At 49.4% G+C, this 21,893-nt stretch overlaps 2 protein-coding genes across 2 annotated transcripts in view; one reads left to right on the top strand and one right to left on the bottom strand.

The window, feature by feature from the left end:
• Positions 1 to 750: 750 nt before the first annotated feature.
• On the bottom strand, positions 751 to 2,166 carry LOC138372187 (uncharacterized). The gene has a single exon (XM_069337502.1). It carries the CDS (start codon positions 2,164 to 2,166, stop codon positions 751 to 753), a length of 1,416 nt encoding a protein of 471 aa, XP_069193603.1.
• A 10,549-nt stretch (positions 2,167 to 12,715) lies between these two features.
• Positions 12,716 to 21,893, top strand: part of LOC123771900 (major facilitator superfamily domain-containing protein 4A) — a gene marked incomplete in the record, with an annotated part of 75,531 nt that continues 66,353 nt past the window's right edge. The window contains 1 exon segment of the mRNA XM_069337745.1: positions 12,716 to 12,828.

The raw sequence follows: 21,893 nt of genomic DNA on the forward strand, positions 1-21,893 counted from the left end.
CTGATGCCATCTATCCGCAGAAAACTGCACTATCGACAGGTAAGGTTAGCAGCAGCCCATAAGAGACAGCTGATGCCACCTATTGGCATTAAATTACACTATCAACAAGCAGCCGTTAAGATACAGCTGGTGTCACCTATTGGGAGAACATTGCACTATCAAGAGACCAACAGCAGCCCATAAGGCGGGTTGTTGTGCTGGAGGAAGCATTCCCGCGCTTGTATCTCATTGGTAGAAACTCTTTGTTGACATTCACCACAACAGCCAATCACACAAAGGGTTCAGCTACATGCTCCGCCCACTTTTCATCATTTCTGGTGTTCACCTCACCAACCCACTTATGGCAGTCTGTTGCTACACTAATCTACGCAAAAAAGTAAACTTTTCAACCATTTAAGTTTGCTAATTATTTTTGTAGGATATAACAGTTGTTATGCAAAACTGGCCTGAGTACCCGACCTGTGACGTCATCAAAGGGTGGGTTTGGGAAACGAATAATATGGAGGCTGTGATGTCCCACCATCTTATGCTAAATGTATGCTAACAGTTGCAGTTGGACAGAGATCCTTTCTTACAGTGTACGTATATGGGCTACTGAGGGGACTCAGCTTCAGAAACTAAAATCAAGAGCCTTCAGAGAAAATCTTGCCGTTTGTCTGATTTCCCAGCAGTATCTGATTCTCCTAGTAACCCTGCCCATCAGTGTAGTACACACTTGTACATCCAGGTGGTTCTGGTGACGGGTGAGAATCATCCAGGTGGTGCTGGCGACGGGTTAGAATCATCCAGGTGGTGCTGGCGACGGATGAGACATCCAGGTGGTGCTGGCGACGGATGAGACATCCAGGTGGTGCTGGCGACGGGTGAGGAGACATCCAGGTGGTGCTGGCGACGGGTGAGGAAACATCCAGGTGGTGCTGGCGACGGGTGAGGAAACATCCAGGTGGTGCTGGCGACGGGTGAGGAGACATCCAGGTGGTGCTGGCGACGGGTGAGGAGACATCCAGGTGGTGCTGGCGACGGGTGAGGAGACATCCAGGTGGTGCTGGCGACGGTGAGGAGACATCCAGGTGATGCTGGCGACGGGTGAGGAGACATCCAGGTGGTGCTGGCGACGGGTGAGGAAACATCCAGGTGGTGCTGGCGACGGGTGAGGAAACATCCAGGTGGTGCTGGCGACGGGTGAGGAAACATCCAGGTGGTGCTGGCGACGGGTGAGGAAACATCCAGGTGGTGCTGGCGACGGGTGAGGAAACATCCAGGTGGTGCTGGCGACGGGTGAGGAAACATCCAGGTGGTGCTGGCGACGGATGAGACATCCAGGTGGTGCTGGCGACGGGTGAGGAAACATCCAGGTGGTGCTGGCGACGGTGAGGAAACATCCAGGTGGTGCTGGCGACGGTGAGGAAACATCCAGGTGGTGCTGGTGACGGTGAGGAAACATCCAGGTGGTGCTGGTGACGGGTGAGAAGTCATCCAGGTGGTGCTGGTGACGGTGAGGAAACATCCAGGTGGTGCTGGTGACGGGTGAGAAGTCATCCAGGTGGTGCTGGTGACGGTGAGGAAACATCCAGGTGGTGCTGGTGACGGTGAGGAAACATCCAGGTGGTGCTGGCGACGGATGAGACATCCAGGTGGTGCTGGCGACGGGTGAGGAAACATCCAGGTGGTGCTGGCGACGGTGAGGAAACATCCAGGTGGTGCTGGCGACGGTGAGGAAACATCCAGGTGTTGCTGGCGACGGTGAGGAAACATCCAGGTGGTGCTGGTGACGGATGAGAAGTCATCCAGGTGGTGCTGGCGACGGGTGAGGAAACATCCAGGTGGTGCTGGCGACGGTGAGGAAACATCCAGGTGGTGCTGGCGACGGGTGAGGAAACATCCAGGTGGTGCTGGCGACGGGTGAGGAGACATCCAGGTGGTGCTGGCGACGGGTGAGGAGACATCCAGGTGGTGCTGGCGACGGGTGAGGAAACATCCAGGTGGTGCTGGCGACGGTGAGGAAACATCCAGGTGGTGCTGGCGACGGGTGAGGAGACATCCAGGTGGTGCTGGGGACGGTGAGGAAACATCCAGGTGGTGCTGGCGACGGGTGAGGAAACATCCAGGTGGTGCTGGCGACGGTGAGGAAACATCCAGGTGGTGCTGGCGACGGCGAGGAGACATCCAGGTGGTGCTGGCGACGGTGAGGAAACATCCAGGTGGTGCTGGCGACGGTGAGGAAACATCCAGGTGGTGCTGGTGACGGGTGAGAAGTCATCCAGGTGGTGCTGGCGACGGGTTAGAATCATCCAGGTGGTGCTGGCGACGGATGAGACATCCAGGTGGTGCTGGCGACGGGTGAGGAGACATCCAGGTGGTGCTGGCGACGGTGAGGAAACATCCAGCTGGTGCTGGCGACGGGTGAGCAAGCATCCAGCTGGTGCTGGCGACGGGTGAGCAAGCATCCAGGTGGTGCTGGCGACGGGTGAGCAAGCATCCAGGTGGTGCTGGCGACGGGTGAGCAAGCATCCAGGTGGTGCTGGCGACGGGTGAGCAAACATCCAGGTGGTGCTGGCGACGGGTGAGCAAGCATCCAGCGAGTGTTTGTGACACACATCACCGTTCGTGAAGACGAGCGCCTCACACTCTCCCGCCAAAACAACAACTACAAAAACGACGCCACGCCAGAGAACCAAAAACAAAACTATTTTCAGGAGGGGCTCTGGCGACGGGGTCGCTCCCCCCCCCCCAGCCACCACACTGGCGACCGGCGCCAGATTTTAAGACATTGATCCTCTCCCCCGCCCTCAGAGATCTCCTCCCCCGCCCCCCCCCCGTCCTGGGAGGCTGTGGCAGACTCGCCGAGGACGAGTCTGTCGCCAGACTGACCTCTGGCTGCCCTCCTGTCTGCTGACACACTGACACACAGACAGACAGACAGACTGACACAGGACAGTGCGTCAGTGTTAATCTAGACAGTATTTCTTGGAGGACAAAAAAATGATAGTAATAGTCATATATAACCCCCCACCAAATGACAGAAGACCCAGACAGGAATATGATAGAAACAACATGGCTACCATTAACATAATAGAGAGCAGCTTCTGTGGCTAGCTGGAACGGATCCAGACTACTAATCATGGGAGACTTCAATCACGGGAAGATAGGAGAACAGAGACCCACATGGAGGACCAGATACTTGGAGAGCTAAGCTGCTGGACGTGGCAACAAGAAACTTTCTAAGTCAACACGTCAAGGGACCGACAAGAATGAGAGGAGAGGATGAATCAGCTTTGCTTGATCTGATATTTACCCTAAATGAGTCGGATATAAGGGAAGTTAAGTTGGAAGCTCCCCTTGGGAATGAGTGATCATAGTGTATTGAGCTTTGAGTAACTGGTTGAGCTAGGAATTATCGCCCCAAAAGAAGAACTGGGAAATAAAGGGCTGGCTTACCGAAAAGGAAATTATGATATGAGAAAATTCCTAGTGGATATACCATAGGACACAGAACTCAGAACCAAGTCCGTAGAAGACATGATGGACTATGTCACCAAAAAGTGCCAGGAGGCAGTAAACAGGTTTATCCCGGCCAAAAGGGAAAAAACCGAGAAGCAAAAGAAGAATCCATGGTATAATAGGGCATGTATGGAAGCAACGGGACTGAACAAAAGGGCGTGGAGGAACTTCCGAAATAACAGAACACCAGAAAGTAGAGAGAGATACCAGAGAGCCAGGAACGAGTATGTTAGTGTGAGAAGAGAAGCAGAGAGACAGTATAAAAATGATATAGCAAATAAAGCCAAGACTGAACCAAAACTGCTCAACAGTCACATCAGGAGGAAAACAACAGTGAAGGAACAGGTGATGAAACTTAGAACGGGTGAGGACAGGTACACCGAGAATGACAAAGAGGTGTGTGAGAAACTCAACAAGAGGTTCCAGGAGGTCTTCACAATAGAACAAGGAGAGGCCACTGTGCTAGGAGAGGTGGCAGTAAACCAGGCGGCCTTGGAAGGGTTCGAAATTACAAGAGTTGAGGTCAAGAGGCATCTGTTGGATCTGGACGTGAGAAAGGCCGTTGGCCCGGACGGAATCTTACCATGGGTATTGAAAGAGTGTGCAGGAGCGCTCTGCTTGCCACTCTCCATAGTGTATAGCAGGTCACTGGAAACGGGAGACCTACCAGAAATATGGAAGACGGCTAATGTAGTCCCAATATACAAAAAGGGTGACAGACAAGAGGCACTGAACTACAGGCCAGTGTCCTTAACTTGTATACCATGCAAGGTGATGGAGAAGATTGTGAGAAAAAACCTAGTAACACATCTGGAGAGAAGGGACTTCGTAACAACCCATTAACATGGGTTCAGGGAGGGTAAATCTTGCCTTACAGGCTTAATAGAATTCTACGATCAGGTGACAAAGATTAAGCAAGAAAGAGAAGGATGCGTGGACTGCATTTTTTTTGGATTGTCGGAAAGTCTTTGACACAGTACCCCATAAAAGGCTGATGCATAAGCTGGAGAAACAGGCAGGAGTAACTGGTAGGGCGCTCCAGTGGATAAGGGAGTACCTAAGCAATAGAAAGCAGAGAGTTACAGTGAGGGGTGAGACCTCAGATTGGCGTGGTCACCAGTGGAGTCCCACAGGGCTCTGTACTCGGACCTATCCTGTTTTTGATATACGTAAATGATCTCCTAGAGGGTATAGACTCATTCCTCTCAATGTTTGCTGACGATGCCAAAATTATGAGAAGGATTAAGACAGAGGAGGACAGCTTAAGGCTCCAAAAAGACCTGGACAAGCTGCAGGAATGGTCGAACAAATGATTGGTAGAGTTTAACCCAAGCAAATGAATGTAATGAAGATAGGGGTAGGAAGCAGGAGACCAGATACAAGGTATCATTTAGGAGATGAAATACTTCAAGAGTCAGAGAGAGAGAAAGACCTGGGGGTTGATATCACGCCAGACCTGTCCCCTGAAGTTCATATCAAGAGGATAACATCAGCGGCATATGCCAGGTTGGCTAACATAAGAACGGCCTTTAGAAACTTGTGTAAGGAATCTTTCAGAACTTTGTATACCACATATGTCAGACCAATCCTGGAGTATGCGGCTCCAGCATAGAGTCCATATCTAGTCAAGCATAAGACTAAACTGGAAAAGGTTCAAAGGTTTGCCACCAGACTAGGAGCAATAAGATGCTTATCTTAAGATACTAACAAGGTTAGGTAAGGTCGGTGTTTTCTATGAATCTTTTTAAGGGTATCTATTATGTTTAGTATATCACCTATGCACGTAGTTAATAAGTCATTATTGACTTTACGAATTTGCGAGAACGGGTTGGACTAGTACCCGAGCTGAGAGGTATGAGCTACGAGGTGACTCTACGGGAATTAAACCTCACTTCGTTGGAAGACAGAAGAGTTAGGGGGGGACATGATCACCACATTCAAGATTCTCAAGGGAATAGATAGGGTAGATAAAGACAGTCTATTTAACACAAGGGGCACACGCACTAGGGGACACAGGTGGAAACTGAGTGCCCAAATGAGCCACAGAGATATCAGAAAGAACTTTTTTAGTGTCAGAGTGGTTGACAAATGGAATGCATTAGGCAGTGATGTGGTGGAGGCTGACTCCATACACAGTTTCAAGTGTAGATATGATAGAGCCCAATAGGCTCAGGAACCTGTACACCAGTTGATTGACGGTTGAGAGGCGGGACCAAAGAGCCAGAGCTCAACCCCCGCAAGCACAACTAGGTGAGTACACTGACACACAAACACACTGACACACAAACACACAAACACACAAACACACAAACACACTGACACACAAACACACAAACACACAAACACACTGACACACAAACACACAAACACACTGACACACAAACACACAAACACACAAACACACAAACACACAAACACACTGACACACAAACACACAAACACACAAACACACAAACACACTGACACACAAACACACAAACACACAAACACACAAACACACTGACACACAAACACACTGACACACAAACACACTGACACACAAACACACTGACACACTGACACACAAACACACTGACACACAAACACACTGACACACAAACACACTGACACACAAACACACAAACACACAAACACACAAACACACTGACACACACACTGACACACAAACACACTGACACACACACTGACACACAAACACACTGACACACAAACACACTGACACACACACACACAAACACACAAACACACTGACATACAGACACACAAACACACTGACATACACACACACACAAACACACTGACACACTGACATACACACACACACAAACACACTGACACACTGACATACACACACACACACGCACACACACACCAGGAAGCCGCCCGTGACAGCTGACTAACTCCCAGGTACCTATTTACTGCTAGGTAACAGGGGCATTCAGGGTGAAAGAAACTTTGCCCATTTGTTTCTGCCTCGTGCGGGAATCGAACCCGCGCCACAGAATTACGAATCCTGCGCGCTATCCACCAGGCTACGAGGCCCCTTATGTGTGTGTGTGTGTGTGTGTGTGTGTGTGTGTGTGTGTGTGTGTGTGTGTGAAAAAATCAGTTGATTGACAGTTGAGAGGCGGGCCGAAAGAGCAGAACTCAACCCCCACAAGCACAACTAGGTGAATAGTGACACACAAACACACTACATAACGAGCAGTTAGCAGCAAATGAAGAGATAAAACGGCTCAAAGAGAACAATACTCAGGCTCAGCTTCAGATAATCATTCCAAGAGGAGATGGAAATGCATCAATGGAAGGGACTGCCATTGTACTTGCAACATTTGCAGAAATGCTTAGAAAGAGTTCAGAAGCAATACCATAGTGAAGGAAGTAGCCACGAAAGCAGCTACCTCACAGGAAGCTGAATGGTGCACTAGTCAGCTGCTGGAGAGGAAAAGATCAGTGGTAGTAGTGGGCATTAAAGAACAGGAAGGGTTCAGTAAGACTGAATGGATTATTAAGGAAAATCAGGCACTGAGAGGAATCCTACAGGGGTTACAGATGGAAGGGGGTTGGACAAAGTATAGAGAAGGTTTTCAGGCTAGGCTGGTACAACAAGGACAAAAATCGCCTCATAAAGATAGTGTTTGCAAATGAGATTGCAAAGGAGGCAATTCTAGCAAGGAGGAGCCATCTGAACCATGTGAATGGTTACAGGGAAATAGTCCTTCAGAGAGGAACATGACAAGGAAAGAGAGAGTAATGGCAGCAGAAGCAAAGACGAAGTGCAGGGGGAGAGGAGAGAACGAGGGAACTACAGCCCCCAACTCAATCCCAGAGTGAAGTGGGGAACCCTAACCAGCACCCCAGTAACCCCTAGAGGAGAGGACAACATCCCCATCTTCCTCCCTTAGAAACTCCCCTTATACTGAACCCTCCCTGTCCCCATTCAAATGCTCATCTAACCCTCCCTTCCCCCCTCACCCCATACCCTCCCTGTCCCCCCTCCCTCATCTCCATACTCTCTCTGTACCCCGTTCCCCCATGACCTCTTACCCTCCCTGTGCCCTCTTACCCCATGCCCTCCCTGTCCCCCTCCCCCTCTCACCCCATAACCTCCTTGGCCCCCCTTCCCCCTCACCCATTATCTGCCCTGTCCCCCACTCCCCTCACCCCACACCCTCCCTCTCCCCCCTACCTTTCCTTGATCCCTATCAGGGGTCGGGGATTTTATAAACTGGATACTGAACTTAACTGATACTTTACTTACAGGCGAAGAGACCCCATCCACTCCCTGATAAAATATGATCGACCACGGCAACCACCCTGCTGCTGTAGTCAATCAATTAGCAATGGACATTGGCGTGCATATGGGGAGTTAGAAGATCACCCTGTAATCGCTGTATACTCGGAGAGGGGTTCAACGTCACCTTTATTTGGGGAACGGCTCCAATCTGGCCTATTGGTCATGAATACACACCCTCTCGAGCCGCCGTGACTCCCCCCACATTCTCCTTGTTCTGGGCTGTTCTCCTAATTCCCCTTTACTATACTATTTTTCGCCGTGAGCCGATCTGCACACGCTTCTCTCTCTCTACCTAGGAATCCTCACTAGGACAAGAGCAAAATCGGTTGTCAACAGACAAACATTTATTACATGACAATACATATAATAAAATAAGAAAAATATACATGTTATGAAGAGCAGAGGTGCCATAGGCACAATCAGAGAACACTGTATAAACATCAGAGGTCCGCGGTTGTTCAACGTCCTCCCAGCGAGCATAAGAAATATTGCCGGAACAACCGTGGACATCTTCAAGAGGAAACTAGATTGTTTCCTTCAAGGAGTGCCGGACCAACCGGGCTGTGGTGGGTATGTGGGCCTGCGGGCCGCTCCAAGCAACAGCCTGGTGGACCAAACTCTCACAAGTCAAGTCTGGCCCCGGGCCGGGCTTGGGGAGTAGAAGAACTCCCAGAACCCCATCAACCAGTTATCAACCAGGTATGTTACAGTACTGTACCCTAGGCTGCTATAAACCGGCAACAGTTTAAAACCATACCGTCAAATAAACTGTACTAGGCTGCTGCTCAATTACCGGCCCTCAGCCTACTGCTTGGAGTTGACTATTGTTACAAGCATATAGCGATATCTCCTGCAAGAAATACGTAACTTTCTCACTTTACACTGCGTCACTCACGCCAATATGCAGTCAAACACTCCCGCTTACATATCAAGGCGTCCATACGACTCTCTGGTCCACTTCCTGAGGCGTACAACTAAGAACATCTGTCTGAGGTCTTCAAAATTAGGTAGTTACTTCTGCATTCCTTCCAATATCTACTGCATCTGAAGTCTCCACTCAAATGCCTGTGAAGTTCCTTTATGCGGCTTCACAAAAGAAACGTGTAGCTCCCCTACAATCTAAGTTCCACTCTACAATTGAAGTTCAGCTCTTCACTTGGAGTGCACCATATGATCTTCCTCAGACACCACAAACTTCTCCACACGTAAACCTCAGAATTTTAGGATACGACGACTCTTTCCTTTGACGCTCCAACATGGCGTGACTCTTAGTCGTCCACCAAAATCCTTTTGGACTGTCTCTCAAAGCTTCTTACAGTCCCGATTTGGGTCTACGAAGTCGCCTGGCAGGCTTCACACTGACACACCTGCTTGCTCTCACCCACCCGAGGATGCAACACATTAGGGTCCACACAGGAATACGACCACCTTCTAGGCTTCAGGCCGTCCCTAATATCTTCATAATCACTGAGAAATGGCATACGTCGCGTCCCGGCAGCTTCATCACCAGTTGTACACTGTAGCCTTCACTCAAACACTTCACCATGAACCATATTCTTCTTCCTTCCCAGGAGGCGGTGACGTACGTCAGTCCCTGACGACGCTAGCAACTCAAGTGACGCGTTACGACGTCCGTCTGCGTCACGCCACGTAACAAAATGTCGACATCTCCTTTCAACAAACTTCTATAAGATGCTCGTCCTCTGCTTGTCTCCACTTAGTCATTCACTGACGTTTACTTAATTAACTTCCCTCCCCCCCCCCCCGTCTTCTAGTCTCTGGTCAGGTGTGTAGAATAACTCTCATCTGGTAGACTCGCTTCACTAGGCTACCTGGGGTTCATAACCCCCCCCCCCCCACCCCCACCCCTCGCCCCAGAATCTTCTGAGACCCTGGTAACCAACTCACAAATTCCCTCCCCCAACCACTGATCTCCCTGCTCCCACACCCCAGACTCCCCAACCCATGGCCTCCCTCCCCCTCCACCACATGCCCCCCCCCCTGCTCCCCCATTCCATGGCCTAATTAACCCCCAACACCAGACCTTCTCAGCCACGCAAAAAAACTCAATAAGAAATTCCAGGAAGTCTTCACAGTAGAGCAAGGAGAAGTCCCAGAGATAAGGGCGGGAATATATAACCAGACATCACTAGAGGAATTTGTGACTACCAGTGGGGAGGTGAGGAAGCATCTGCTATATTTGGATGTGAGAAAAGCTATAGGACCGGATGGAATCTCCCCATGGATACTTAAGGAAGGAGCAGAAGCTCTGTGCCTGCCACTATTCATGGTGTACGACAAATCACTGGTAACAGGGAAACTGCCAAAAATTTGGGAGACGGCCAATGTAGTCCCGATATTTAAGAATGGTGATAGACAGGAGGCACTGAACTACAGGCCAGTGTCCCTAACTTGCATACCATGCAAGCTGATGGAGAAGAATGTGCGAAAAAACTAGTGGAACATCTGGAGCGAAAGAACTTTGTAACACAACATCAGCATGGGTTCAGGGATGGTAAATCATGCCAAACAGGATGAAATGAATTCCATGACCAGGCAAGATAGAGAGGGATGGGCAGAATGCATATTTTTGGATTGCCAGAAAGTCTTTAACACAGTACCACACAAGAGACTAGTGAATAGGCTGGAGACGCAGGCGGGAGTGAAAGGGAAGGTACTCCACTGGATAAGGGAGTACCCAAGCAACAGAAGACAGCGAGTCACTGAGAGGGGGGATAGGGTCTCGGAGTGGCGAGGCGTCACCAGTGGAGTCCCATAGGGATCAGTCCTTGGACCTATACTATTTTTGATATATGTAAATGATTTCTCAGAGAGAATAGACTCGTTCCTCTCAATGTTTGTTGATGATGCAAGAATTATGAGGAGGATTAAGACAGAGGAAGATGGTACGAGGCTACAAGATGACCCAGACCAACACCCAACATCTAAGACGCCTCAGGACGTAAGCTTTACGAAGACAGAACAAGAACATGAACTTAGGAAGTATTGGAAATAATATTCAGCATAAATCTTGATGAATATTTCAACTTTTGTCCAAACACAGAAAGATATATTATAAATCTAGTTGACGACAGAGCTGCAACATTTCTTCCAATGCAAACAATCGTCTTTTAAAAACTTTCGCAATGAGTGCATCCTATGAACCACATAACTACCTCAAAAGATGAATAGGAACTAGTTTTATGAGCAAGGTTCCAGGCATTAGCGAAATAAACCAATTGGTATTCATATGCAGGCGATGAATCACAATAACGTGGCTAAAGTATGTTGACCAGACCACACACTAGAAGGTGAAGGGACGACGACGTTTCGGTCCGTCCTGGACCATTCGCAAGTCATCAAAAATTGGTATTGCCTATAATCTGCCAGTGACAGTAATCCATCACTATACTCACACATTACACGCGGTTCATGCAGCCGGACTAGAGTCGCCACACACTACAAAAATACCATTATCAGTTTAATTCATAATCTGGGAATTAAACCCAAACAGAACATTTCAGACCAATTTCCCATCTCGAGATCCCGTGAAAAATATTCGAGCAAATAATTAATCACAGACTTGTGAAGTACACGAAAGATGCTCCCAGATATCACAGCAGACAACATGGCTTCAAAACCACAGAGGGCTACAGCCCTAATCTATGAACATATATGTAAGAATTATATAGCCAATGCAATGATGAAAAAAGATCAATGTAACATAGTGCTCAGATACCTCTTAACAAAAATTTGCTACCAAATTTTTTTTAAATTTGGCCCCAAAGGCGAGTTTATGGGGCAGCGTCACTCATCCTGTGAGTGGACACACCGCCATAGTGACAGTATTGGGCAGATGAGATGCCCCAAGATGAGACGCCCCACTCCCACAGCTGGTGGCCCAAGATGAGACGCCCCACTCCCACAACTGGTGACCCAAGATGAGACGCCCCACTCCCACAGCTGGTGGCCCAAGATGAGACGCCCCACTCCCACAGCTGGTGGCCCAAGATGAGACGCCCCACCCCCACAGCTGGTGGCCCAAGATGAGACCCCCCACTCCCACAGCTGGTGGCCCAAGATGAGACCCCCCCACTCCCACAGCTGGTGGCCCAAGATGAGACGCCCCACTCCCACAGCTGGTGGCCCAAGATGAGACGCCTCACTCCCACAGCTGGTGGCCCAAGATGAGACGACCCACTCCCACAGCTGGTGGCCCAAGATGAGACGCCCCACTCCCACAGCTGGTGGCCCGCCTGCTATCATCACATCATGTCAGCAAGGCGGACAGCCCGCCTGCTGTCATAACATCGTGTCAGCAAGGCGGACAGCCCGCCTGCTATCTTAACTCAAAACACATTCCACATTTCCAAACTTATTCATTCACTTGTACCTCTCCATGTTCGTTACTAAAAAGACCAACATGATTCGCAGCTGACCCCCCCCCCATTCCTACATCAACACCCTGAGAGAAACAGACAGAAGCACCCGAACAACAATAGACAGAAGAGAAGCACCCGGACAGTAATAGACAGACAGAAGCACCCGAACAACAATAGACAGAAAAGAAGCAGCCGGACAGAAATTGACACAGCCGGACACAAATAGAAACAGTCGGAGTGAACCAGACTGAAATAGACAGGACAAAACAGCCGACGAACGTCATTAGGGGCAGACGATTTGTTTCAGACCATAACCACCCACAGTCAGAACCCTGGGAGAGAGGGGGGGAGAGAGAGAGAGAGAGAGAGAGAGAGAGAGAGAGAGAGAGAGAGAGAGAGAGAGAGAGAGAGAGAGAGAGAGAGAGAGAGAGAGAGAGAGAGAGAGAGAGAGGAGTGAGGGGGAGGAGAGCTGGGCCCCGCTCCTTCAGTATCGCTGTGAGCGTGGTGCCGTCTGGACTATCTACCAACCACCACCACCACCATCCACTTCGACGTTTTGCATTGCACTTGCAAAGTCCCCCCCCCCCGTACTGCAACAACTCCCTCCCCCTCCCTCCCCCCTTCTGACCTTCCAAGTGACCTTCCGGGGTAACTATGGCACTACCGTGACCCCTTCTCTCTCACCCCTCCTTCAGCACCTCACAAAGGAACATATTCCCTCACACCCACGAATGCAAAGGAGCTTCAATTGAACATTTGTAACAGAGGGACTTTCAATCACAATTGTTCAATGCTTTGAGTGCGTTGTGGCTGTCAGGTTTGGTCCATATATGTGGTCATCTGTTACACACCTGCCTGGAAAGCCAGCTGTGTATACACTTGTCATTCTGAGGCTGAGGCGGTTGTGGAGTCAGGTGTGTGAGAGAGCTGGTGTGGTGTTGTGTAAGGGTGTGTGGGGGCTCTTGCTGAATACTGGATGGGGCTGTGTTGAGAGAGGGTGTTGTATTATTGTATAATGAGTGTATTATTGTATAATGAGTGTATTATTGTATAATGAGTGTATTATTGTATGGTGAGTGTATGGTAATGTTGCGGTGTGTCGTAATGTTGTGGTGGAGGTGATGCATTTGTGTGGTGAGGGTACTGTATTGGTCTGGTGAGTTACTGTATTGCTGTGGTGTGGGGGTATTGTATTGTTGAGGTGGGGTAGTGTATTGCTGTGGTGGGAGGAACTGTATTTTTGCGATGGGGGTATTGTATTGTTGTGGTGGGGTTACTGTATTTGTGGTGGGGGTATTGTATTGTGGTGAGAGTACTGTATTGTTGTGGTAGGGGTACTGTATAGTTGTAATGGGGGTACTGTATTTTTGTAATGGGGTACTGTATTCTTGTGGTATGGTACTGTATTCTTGTGGTAGGGGTACTGTATTCTTGTGGTAGGGGTACTGTATTCTTGTGGTAGGGGTACTGTATTCTTGTGGTAGGGGTACTGTATTCTTGTGGTAGGGGTACTGTATTCTTGTGGTAGGGGTACTGTATTCTTGTGGTAGGGGTACTGTATTCTTGTGGTAGGGGTACTGTATTCTTGTGGTAAGGCTACTGTATTCTTGTGGTAGTGGTACTGTATTCTTGTGGTAAGGCTACTGTATTCTTGTGGTAGTGGTACAGTATTCTTGTGGTAGAGGTACTGTATTCTTGTGGTAAGGCTACTGTATTCTTGTGGTAGTGGTACAGTATTCTTGTGGTAGAGGTACTGTATTCTTGTGGTAAGGCTACTGTATTCTTGTGGTAGTGGTACAGTATTCTTGTGGTAGGGGTACTGTATTCTTGTGGTAGAGGTACTGTATTAGTTTCTCGTGTGGTCGGGGTGTTGTAGGAACCCACCGTCTCCTACAATACACTCACTAACCAATCTATTCTTCAACCCAATCTGTCTAAACAATGCTAGATGGCTGCCCATTCTACAATCCAATTTCCAAATCCGTATTCCCAAGCCAGTACTTCTCTCTAATCCACCACTGACAGCATGTATCCAGCTAGTACACGCTAGTGTGGGTTCTCCCCTATTCTGTTGGGTTCAAAAACCTGTTGATATCTAGGTCCCAGGTATCAGGTCCCCAGGTCCCCGGGTCCCAGGTATTAGGTCCCAGGTACAGCCCTTAGCGACTTGGGCTGCACAGAGTTGCCCAAGTAGGACCTTACCTGTGGTGAGTGGGACCTCACCTGTGGTGAGTGGGACCTCACCTGTGGTGAGTGGGACCTCACCTGTGGTGAGTGGGACCTCACCTGTGGTGAGTGGGACCTCACCTGTGGTGAGTGGGACCTGTGCAGATACTGCTAAGTAGCACACACTCTTCTCTACATTTAATACATAGATGCCTTGCCCTCTCGGCCTCACCTCACTGTTAATTACCACCCTTAACACCAGCAATTTAAGCCACAAATGACCGTATTAATAATATTTTAATTAGCGCCAGACTTATCCCTAGCTTAAGGGATTTTCTGGTACCAACATTAAACCGCGCTTGGCGTATTTCCTCCCAGTGCTACTCACGTCTCTCTCAAGTGTGTGTGGGTGTTCTTCAGGGCTCACTATAAGCGCTATAGTGAACGCTTATGTTCCTCGGTGTTTTCTTCCATGTCATGACCTTCCATCTTCCTTGGTAGCCGTTCATGCTGAACTCTATCAAAGGCCTTAAGGAGGTCCTGAAATACAACAGCACATCTACGACTGAGTGACAAGCAGACGTCTTACTGAAATGTTAAACTTATTTCATTCATAATGATGAATACTCGTGGCAATCTTAAATGAATACCCAAAGTTTACTTTGTGTAGTGGAGACACAGGATGGTAAACTCTCCACACCTGTCGCCCGCTGGGTGGTGTGGGGGGGGGGAGTAATTAGCAGATATATAAGTGGCTCACCACACATGTAAACTGCTCAGTTGGGGCCACAACAGTCTACGGGATCTGTGGTACAAAAATCATCAACATCAAATTTCTGAATACAGTGAACACAGCAGTGTAAACATTGACAATGTTCTATGTGGAGGGCCTGAATACCTGTTAATTCTGTGCCACAAAGAACAGTTGTGACACGCTGGTACAAAGAACAGCTGTGACACACTGGTACAAAGAACAGCTGTGACACACTGGTACAAAGAACAGCTGTGACACGCTGGTACAAAGAACAGCTGTGACACACTGGTACAAACAACAGCTGTGACACGCTGGTACAAAGAACAGCTGTGACACACTGGTACAAAGAACAGCTGTGACACGCTGGTACAAACAACAGCTGTGACACACTGGTACAAACAACAGCTGTGACACACTGGTACAAACAACAGCTGTGACACGCTGGTACAAACAACAGCTGTGACACGCTGGTACAAACAACAGCTGTGACACGCTGGTACAAACAACAGCTGTGACACGCTGGTACAAACAACAGCTATGACACACTGGTACAAACAACAGCTATGACACACTGGTACAAACAACAGCTGTGGCACACTGGTACAAACAACAGCTGTGGCACAAAGGCACATTAAGCATTGACAATATACATAAAAAACTTAATGTGGATTAAATAGGTGAAGTCACAATGACCAATATATGAATTTTTTTACTGATGAATTAATCAACGCGCTGTCGCTATATAAGATATTATATAACACAGCCTGCACATATGTAGTGAGAGTGGCGACGTTCCGGTCCGTCCTGGTCCCTTATGTGACGACGTTCCGGTCCGTCCTGGTCCCTTATGTGGGGACGTTCCGGTCCGTCCTGGACCCTTATGTGGGGACGTTCCGGTCCGTACTGGACCCTTATGTGACGACGTTCCGGTCCGTCCTAGTCCCTTATGTGGGGACGTTCCGGTCCGTCCTGGACCCTTATGTGACGACGTTCCGGTCCGTCCTGGTCCCTTATGTGGGGACGTTCCGGTCCGTCCTGGTCCCTTATGTGGGGACGTTCCGGTCCGTCCTGGACCCTTATGTGACGACGTTCCGGTCCGTCCTGGTCCCTTATGTGGGGACGTTCCGGTCCGTCCTGGACCCTTATGTGACGACGTTCCGGTCCGTCCTGGTCCCTTATGTGGGGACGTTCCGGTCCGTCCTGGACCCTTATGTGACGACGTTCCGGTCCGTCCTGGACCCGTATGTGGGGACGTTCCGGTCCGTCCTGGACCCTTAGGGACGTTCCGGTCCGTCCTGGTCCCTTATGTGACGACGTTCCGGTCCGTCCTGGACCCGTATGTGGGGACGTTCCGGTCCGTCCTGGACCCTTAGGGACGTTCCGGTCCGTCCTGGTCCCTTATGTGACGACGTTCCTGTCCGTACTGGACCCTTATGGGACGACGTTCCGGTCCGTCCTGGTCCCTTATGTGACGACGTTCCGGTCCGTCCTGGACCCTTATGTGACGACGTTCCGGTCCGTCCTGGACCCTTATGTGACGACGTTCCGGTCCGTCCTGGTCCCTTATGTGACGACGTTCCGGTCCGTCCTGGTCCCTTATGTGACGACGTTTCAATCCCTCCTGGACCCTTATGTGACGACGTTCCGGTCCGTCCTGGACCCTTATGTGACGACGTTCCGGTCCGTCCTGGACCCTTATGTGACGACGTTCCGGTCCATCCTGGTCCCTTATGTGACGACGTTTCAATCCCTCCTGGACCCTTATGTGACGACGTTCCGGTCCGTCCTGGTCCCTTATGTGACGACGTTCCGGTCCGTCCTGGACCCGTATGTGACGACGTTCCGGTCCGTCCTGGACCCTTAGGGACGTTCCGGTCCGTCCTGGACCCTTAGGGACGTTCCGGTCCGTCCTGGACCCGTATGTGACGACGTTTCGGTCCGTCCTGGTCCCTTATGTGGGGACGTTCCGGTCCGTCCTGGACCGTCATGTGACGACGTTCCGGTCCGTCTTGGACCCTTATGTGACGACGTTCCAGTCCGTCCTGGTCCCTTATGTGACGACGTTCCGGTCCGTCCTGGACCCTTAGGGACGTTCCGGTCCGTCCTGGACCCTTATGTGGGGACGTTCCGGTCCGTCCTGGGCCCTTAGGGACGTTCCGGTCCATCCTGGACCCTTATGTGACGACGTTCCAGTCCGTCCTGGACCCTTATGTGACGACGTTCCGGTCCGTCCTGCACCCTTATGTGACGACGTTCCAGTCCATCCTGGACCCTCATGTGACGACGTTCCGGTCCGTCCTGGACCCTTATGTGACGACGTTCCGGTCCATCCTGGACCCTTATGTGACGACGTTCCGGTCCGTCCTGGACCCTTAGGGACGTTCCGGTCCGTCCTGGACCCTTAGGGACGTTCCGGTCCGTCCTGGACCCGTATGTGACGACGTTTCGGTCCGTCCTGGTCCCTTATGTGGGGACGTTCCGGTCCGTCCTGGACCGTCATGTGACGACGTTCCGGTCCGTCTTGGACCCTTATGTGACGACGTTCCAGTCCGTCCTGGTCCCTTATGTGACGACGTTCCGGTCTGTCCTGGACCCTTAGGGACGTTCCGGTCCGTCCTGGACCCTTATGTGGGGACGTTCCGGTCCGTCCTGGGCCCTTAGGGACGTTCCGGTCCATCCTGGACTCTTATGTGACGACGTTCCAGTCCGTCCTGGACCCTTATGTGACGACGTTCCGGTCCGTCCTGCACCCTTATGTGACGACGTTCCAGTCCATCCTGGACCCTCATGTGACGACGTTCCGGTCCGTCCTGGACCCTTATGTGACGACGTTCCGGTCCATCCTGGACCCTTATGTGACGACGTTCCGGTCCGTCCTGGACCCTTATGTGACGACGTTCCGGTCCGTCCTGGACCCTTATGTGACGACGTTCCGGTCCGTCTTGGACCCTCATGTGACGACGTTCCGGTCCATCCTGGACCCTTATGTGACGACGTTCCGGTCCGTCCTGGACCCTTATGTGACGACGTTCCGGTCCGTCCTGGACCCTTATGTGACGACGTTTCGGTCCGTCCTGGACCCTTATGTGACGACGTTTCGGTCCGTCCTGGACCCTCATGTGACAACGTTCCGGTCCGTCCTGGACCCTTATGTGACGACGTTCCGGTCCATCCTGGACCCTCAAGTGACGACGTTCCGGTCCGTCCTGGACCCTTATGTGACGACGTTCCGGTCCATCCTGGACCCTCATGTGACGACGTTCCGGTCCGTCCTGGACCCTTATGTGACGACGTTTCGGTCCGTCCTGGACCCTTATGTGACGACGTTTCGGTCCGTCCTGGACCCTCATGTGACAACGTTCCGGTCCGTCCTGGACCCTTATGTGACGACGTTTCGGTCCGTCTTGGACCCTCATGTGACGACGTTCCGGTCCGTCTTGGACCCTTATGTGACGACGTTCCGGTCTGTTAGATACAAGACACAAGACCTTTATAAAAAAAATTCAAAACGGTCTTAAGTTTAATTGGTCTTAAGTTTAGTTGGTCTAAAGTTTAGTTGGTCTTAAGTTTAGTTGGTCTTAAGTTTAGTTGGTCTAAAGTTTAGTTGGTCTTAAGTTTAGTTGGTCTAAAGTTTAGTTGGTCTTAAGTTTAGTTGGTCTTAAGTTTAGTTGGTCTTAAGTTTAGTTGGTCTTAAGTTTAGTTGGTCTTAAGTTTAGTTGGTCTAAAGTTTAGTTGGTCTTAAGTTTAGTTGGTCTAAAGTTTAGTTGGTCTTAAGTTTAGTTGGTCTTAAGTTTAGTTGGTCTAAAGTTTAGTTGGTCTTAAGTTTAGTTGGTCTTAAGTTTAGTTGGTCTAAAGTTTAGTTGGTTTAAGTTTAGTAAGTTTGGGGAGCCGGTCGGCCGAGCGGACAGCACACTGGACTCGTGATCCTGTGGTCCCGGGTTCGATCCCGGGCGCCGGCGAGAAACAATGGGCAGAGTTTCTTTCACCCTGATGCCCCTGTTACCTAGCAGTAAAATAGGTACCTGGGTGTTAGTCAGCTGTCACGGGCTGCTTCCTGGGGGGGGTTGGAGGTCTGATCGACGACCGGGCCGCGGGGATGCTAAAGCCCCGAAATCATCTCAAGATAACCTCAAGAAGATAGTATGACATAATTAGGTCCCGTTCTTGGGGGCATAATCAACACGATTTAAAATTACTAGCTTAGAAAAGCTAATGTTTAAAGTTTATATATATTAGAACTTATTTAAAGTAACTTCTTATTGTTTGTTGACTTTAGCTCCACTACGAACTGAATATTAAAGCAGATATTAGTTGGAAATACTCACCAGCGCCACCAAACACCAGCGGGGAAAAATGGCAACTTTAATGACGTCATCCAAATGTCGTCATCCTAGTGACGTCACCCAATGACATCACTTCTCTATCCACCTCTAACCACAATGCACCAATTATATAAAGGCTTGTATCACCGTCAAATAAACAATCAATTACCCACATCATCATTGTATTCATTGAAACGGAACAATGAAAGCAATTATAGTCATTATCCCCAAGTGAAAAGAACGATGACGTCATTATAAATAGCTGGGTCAGTCCTGATTTCCCCCATCGTCACTGATAGGTGGGTCCAGGCAGGTGAGATCTAGCAATATCTAGTGCATCATATTTCAATAGATAGTTTATGATATATTTTTGTACTGGGTTATATTTTAATTACCAGACAATTTGATTAAATCGTTCATTTGCGCCCATCAAAATTCATGAAATTGTTTTAAAAGCAGAGCTGACAGACAGCGGCCGGAGACCTTTATTGTGCTATTGTTAGCAAATATAAACTCCCCAACACTCTTTGTTTTCAGGTTTTTGACGCATATATATATATATATATATATATATATATATATATATATATATATATATATATATGGGTCATGCTTGTATGGTCCCCAAGCCAACATGCATTAAAAAACTCTCTACACCCCCTAAAGGATTCGAACCCGGACAGCTAGGGGCTCCATGCTCCTTGGCGTGTCTCAGCAAGGTTACCGCTAGACCACACTGACTGTACAAAAGAATAATGAGCGTACAAAAGAAGTTCTGCACTCTCTTCCCAAGCTCAGCTTAGCTCTGTGCCCACTTCCAGGACGCTCAGCTTAGCTCTGTGCCCACTTCCAGGACGCTCAGCTTAGCTCTGTGCCTTGTCTTAGGGAGTCAAGAGTTACCCCTTACTCTTACACAGACAAATGAGCCATAGACCTACCCCCAAGGGGCCCGAAGTTGGATCTTTGTCCTTTCCAGAGATGCTGTTATATTCCCCTGCTATGCCCCTGAGACTGTCTGTAACCTTATGCTGTGTCTCTAGCCGCCGGCTGTAGCCCCCAGCTATGCTGCTAGTGACCGACTGTAGCCCCCCCCCCCTCCGGTCCATCCAGTATTAAAGTAATTAAGAACAGTCACTCAGGGAACACAAGCGGTAGTTACGACTTCTCCTGTTCATTTGTTTCACAGGTTGTGAGAGTGATGGTGATTACATGTTTCAGTAGTAGTTAGCGGGTGTTCTGGGCGCTTGAATAGTGGTAGAGTTTGTTCTGAGCGCTTGAGTGGTAGTTAGAGCGTGTTCTGAGCGCTTGAGTGGTAGTTAGAGCTTGTTCTGAGCGCTTGGGTGGTAGTTAGCGGGTGTTCTGGGCGCTTGGGTGGTAGTTAGAGCTTGTTCTGAACGCTTGAGTAGTGGTTAGAGCGTGTTCTCAGCACTTGAGTGGTAGTTAGATGGTGTTCTCAACGCTTGAGTGGTAGTTAAATGTGTTCTCAGCGCTTGAGTGGTAGTTAAATGTGTTCTCAGCGCTTGAGTGGTAGATAGATGGTGTTCTCAGCGCTTGAGTGGTAGCTAGATGGTGTTCTCAGCGCTTGAGTGATAGTTAGATGATGTTCTCAGCGCTTGAGTGGTAGCTAGATGATGTTCTCAGCGCTTGAGTGGTAGCTAGATGGTGTTCTCAGCGCTTGAGTGATAGTTAGATGGTGTTCTCAGCGCTTGAGTGGTAGCTAGATGGTGTTCTCAGCGCTTGAGTGGTAGTTAGATGGTGTTCTCAGCGCTTGAGTGGTAGCTAGATGGTGTTCTCAGTGCTTGAGTGGTAGTTGGATGGTGTTCTCAGCGCTTGAGTGGTAGTTAGATGGTGTTCTCAGCGCTTGAGTGGTAGTTAGAGCTTGTACTCGTCACTCAAGCGTATGGCAGAGTCGCGCCTTTAAGATCCAACCTGTTAACCCAATTTCCCGCTACGTAAAGAATACGACGGATTTGCCAGCCCACAAACGTAAAAACCCTAACCTAACCTGTCGAGGCCTATGCGTAGAAAACGTCAATATTACGCTGCTTAATCTGTACTAATGCGTCGTATTTTTAACGGATTGGTCGACTTTTTTTTTAGAGAGAATTTTAAATCTTAATATGAAAAAAATAATAAGTTGCCAGGAACGAGGCTTTTATGTTGACTAGACCACACACTAGAAGGTGAAGGGACGACGACGTTTCGGTCCGTCTTGGACCATCCCTGGACAATCGACTTGAGAATGGTCCAGGACGGACCGAAACGTCGTCGTCCCTTCACCTTCTAGTGTGTGGTCTGGTCAATATAATTTAGCCACGTTATTGTGACTCATCGCCTGCAAGAGGCTTTTATGGACGATGTGGCTAAAACAGCGAAGCTTTTATGGAAGAAGTGAGCGAGTCTTTTCCAAAACAGTTCTCTCAAAAACAGTTTTTGAACGTCGGTAAATATAACAAACAAAAAAAGTTTCG

Source organism: Procambarus clarkii, chromosome 38 (genome assembly GCF_040958095.1).
Source record: "Procambarus clarkii isolate CNS0578487 chromosome 38, FALCON_Pclarkii_2.0, whole genome shotgun sequence".
Lineage (NCBI taxonomy): Eukaryota > Metazoa > Arthropoda > Malacostraca > Decapoda > Cambaridae > Procambarus > Procambarus clarkii.

Coding starts and splice junctions, on each gene's coding strand:
- LOC138372187 (XM_069337502.1), bottom strand. CDS start 2,166: ATGTCTCCTCGCCGTCGCCAGCACCACCTGGATGTTTCCTCACCGTCG.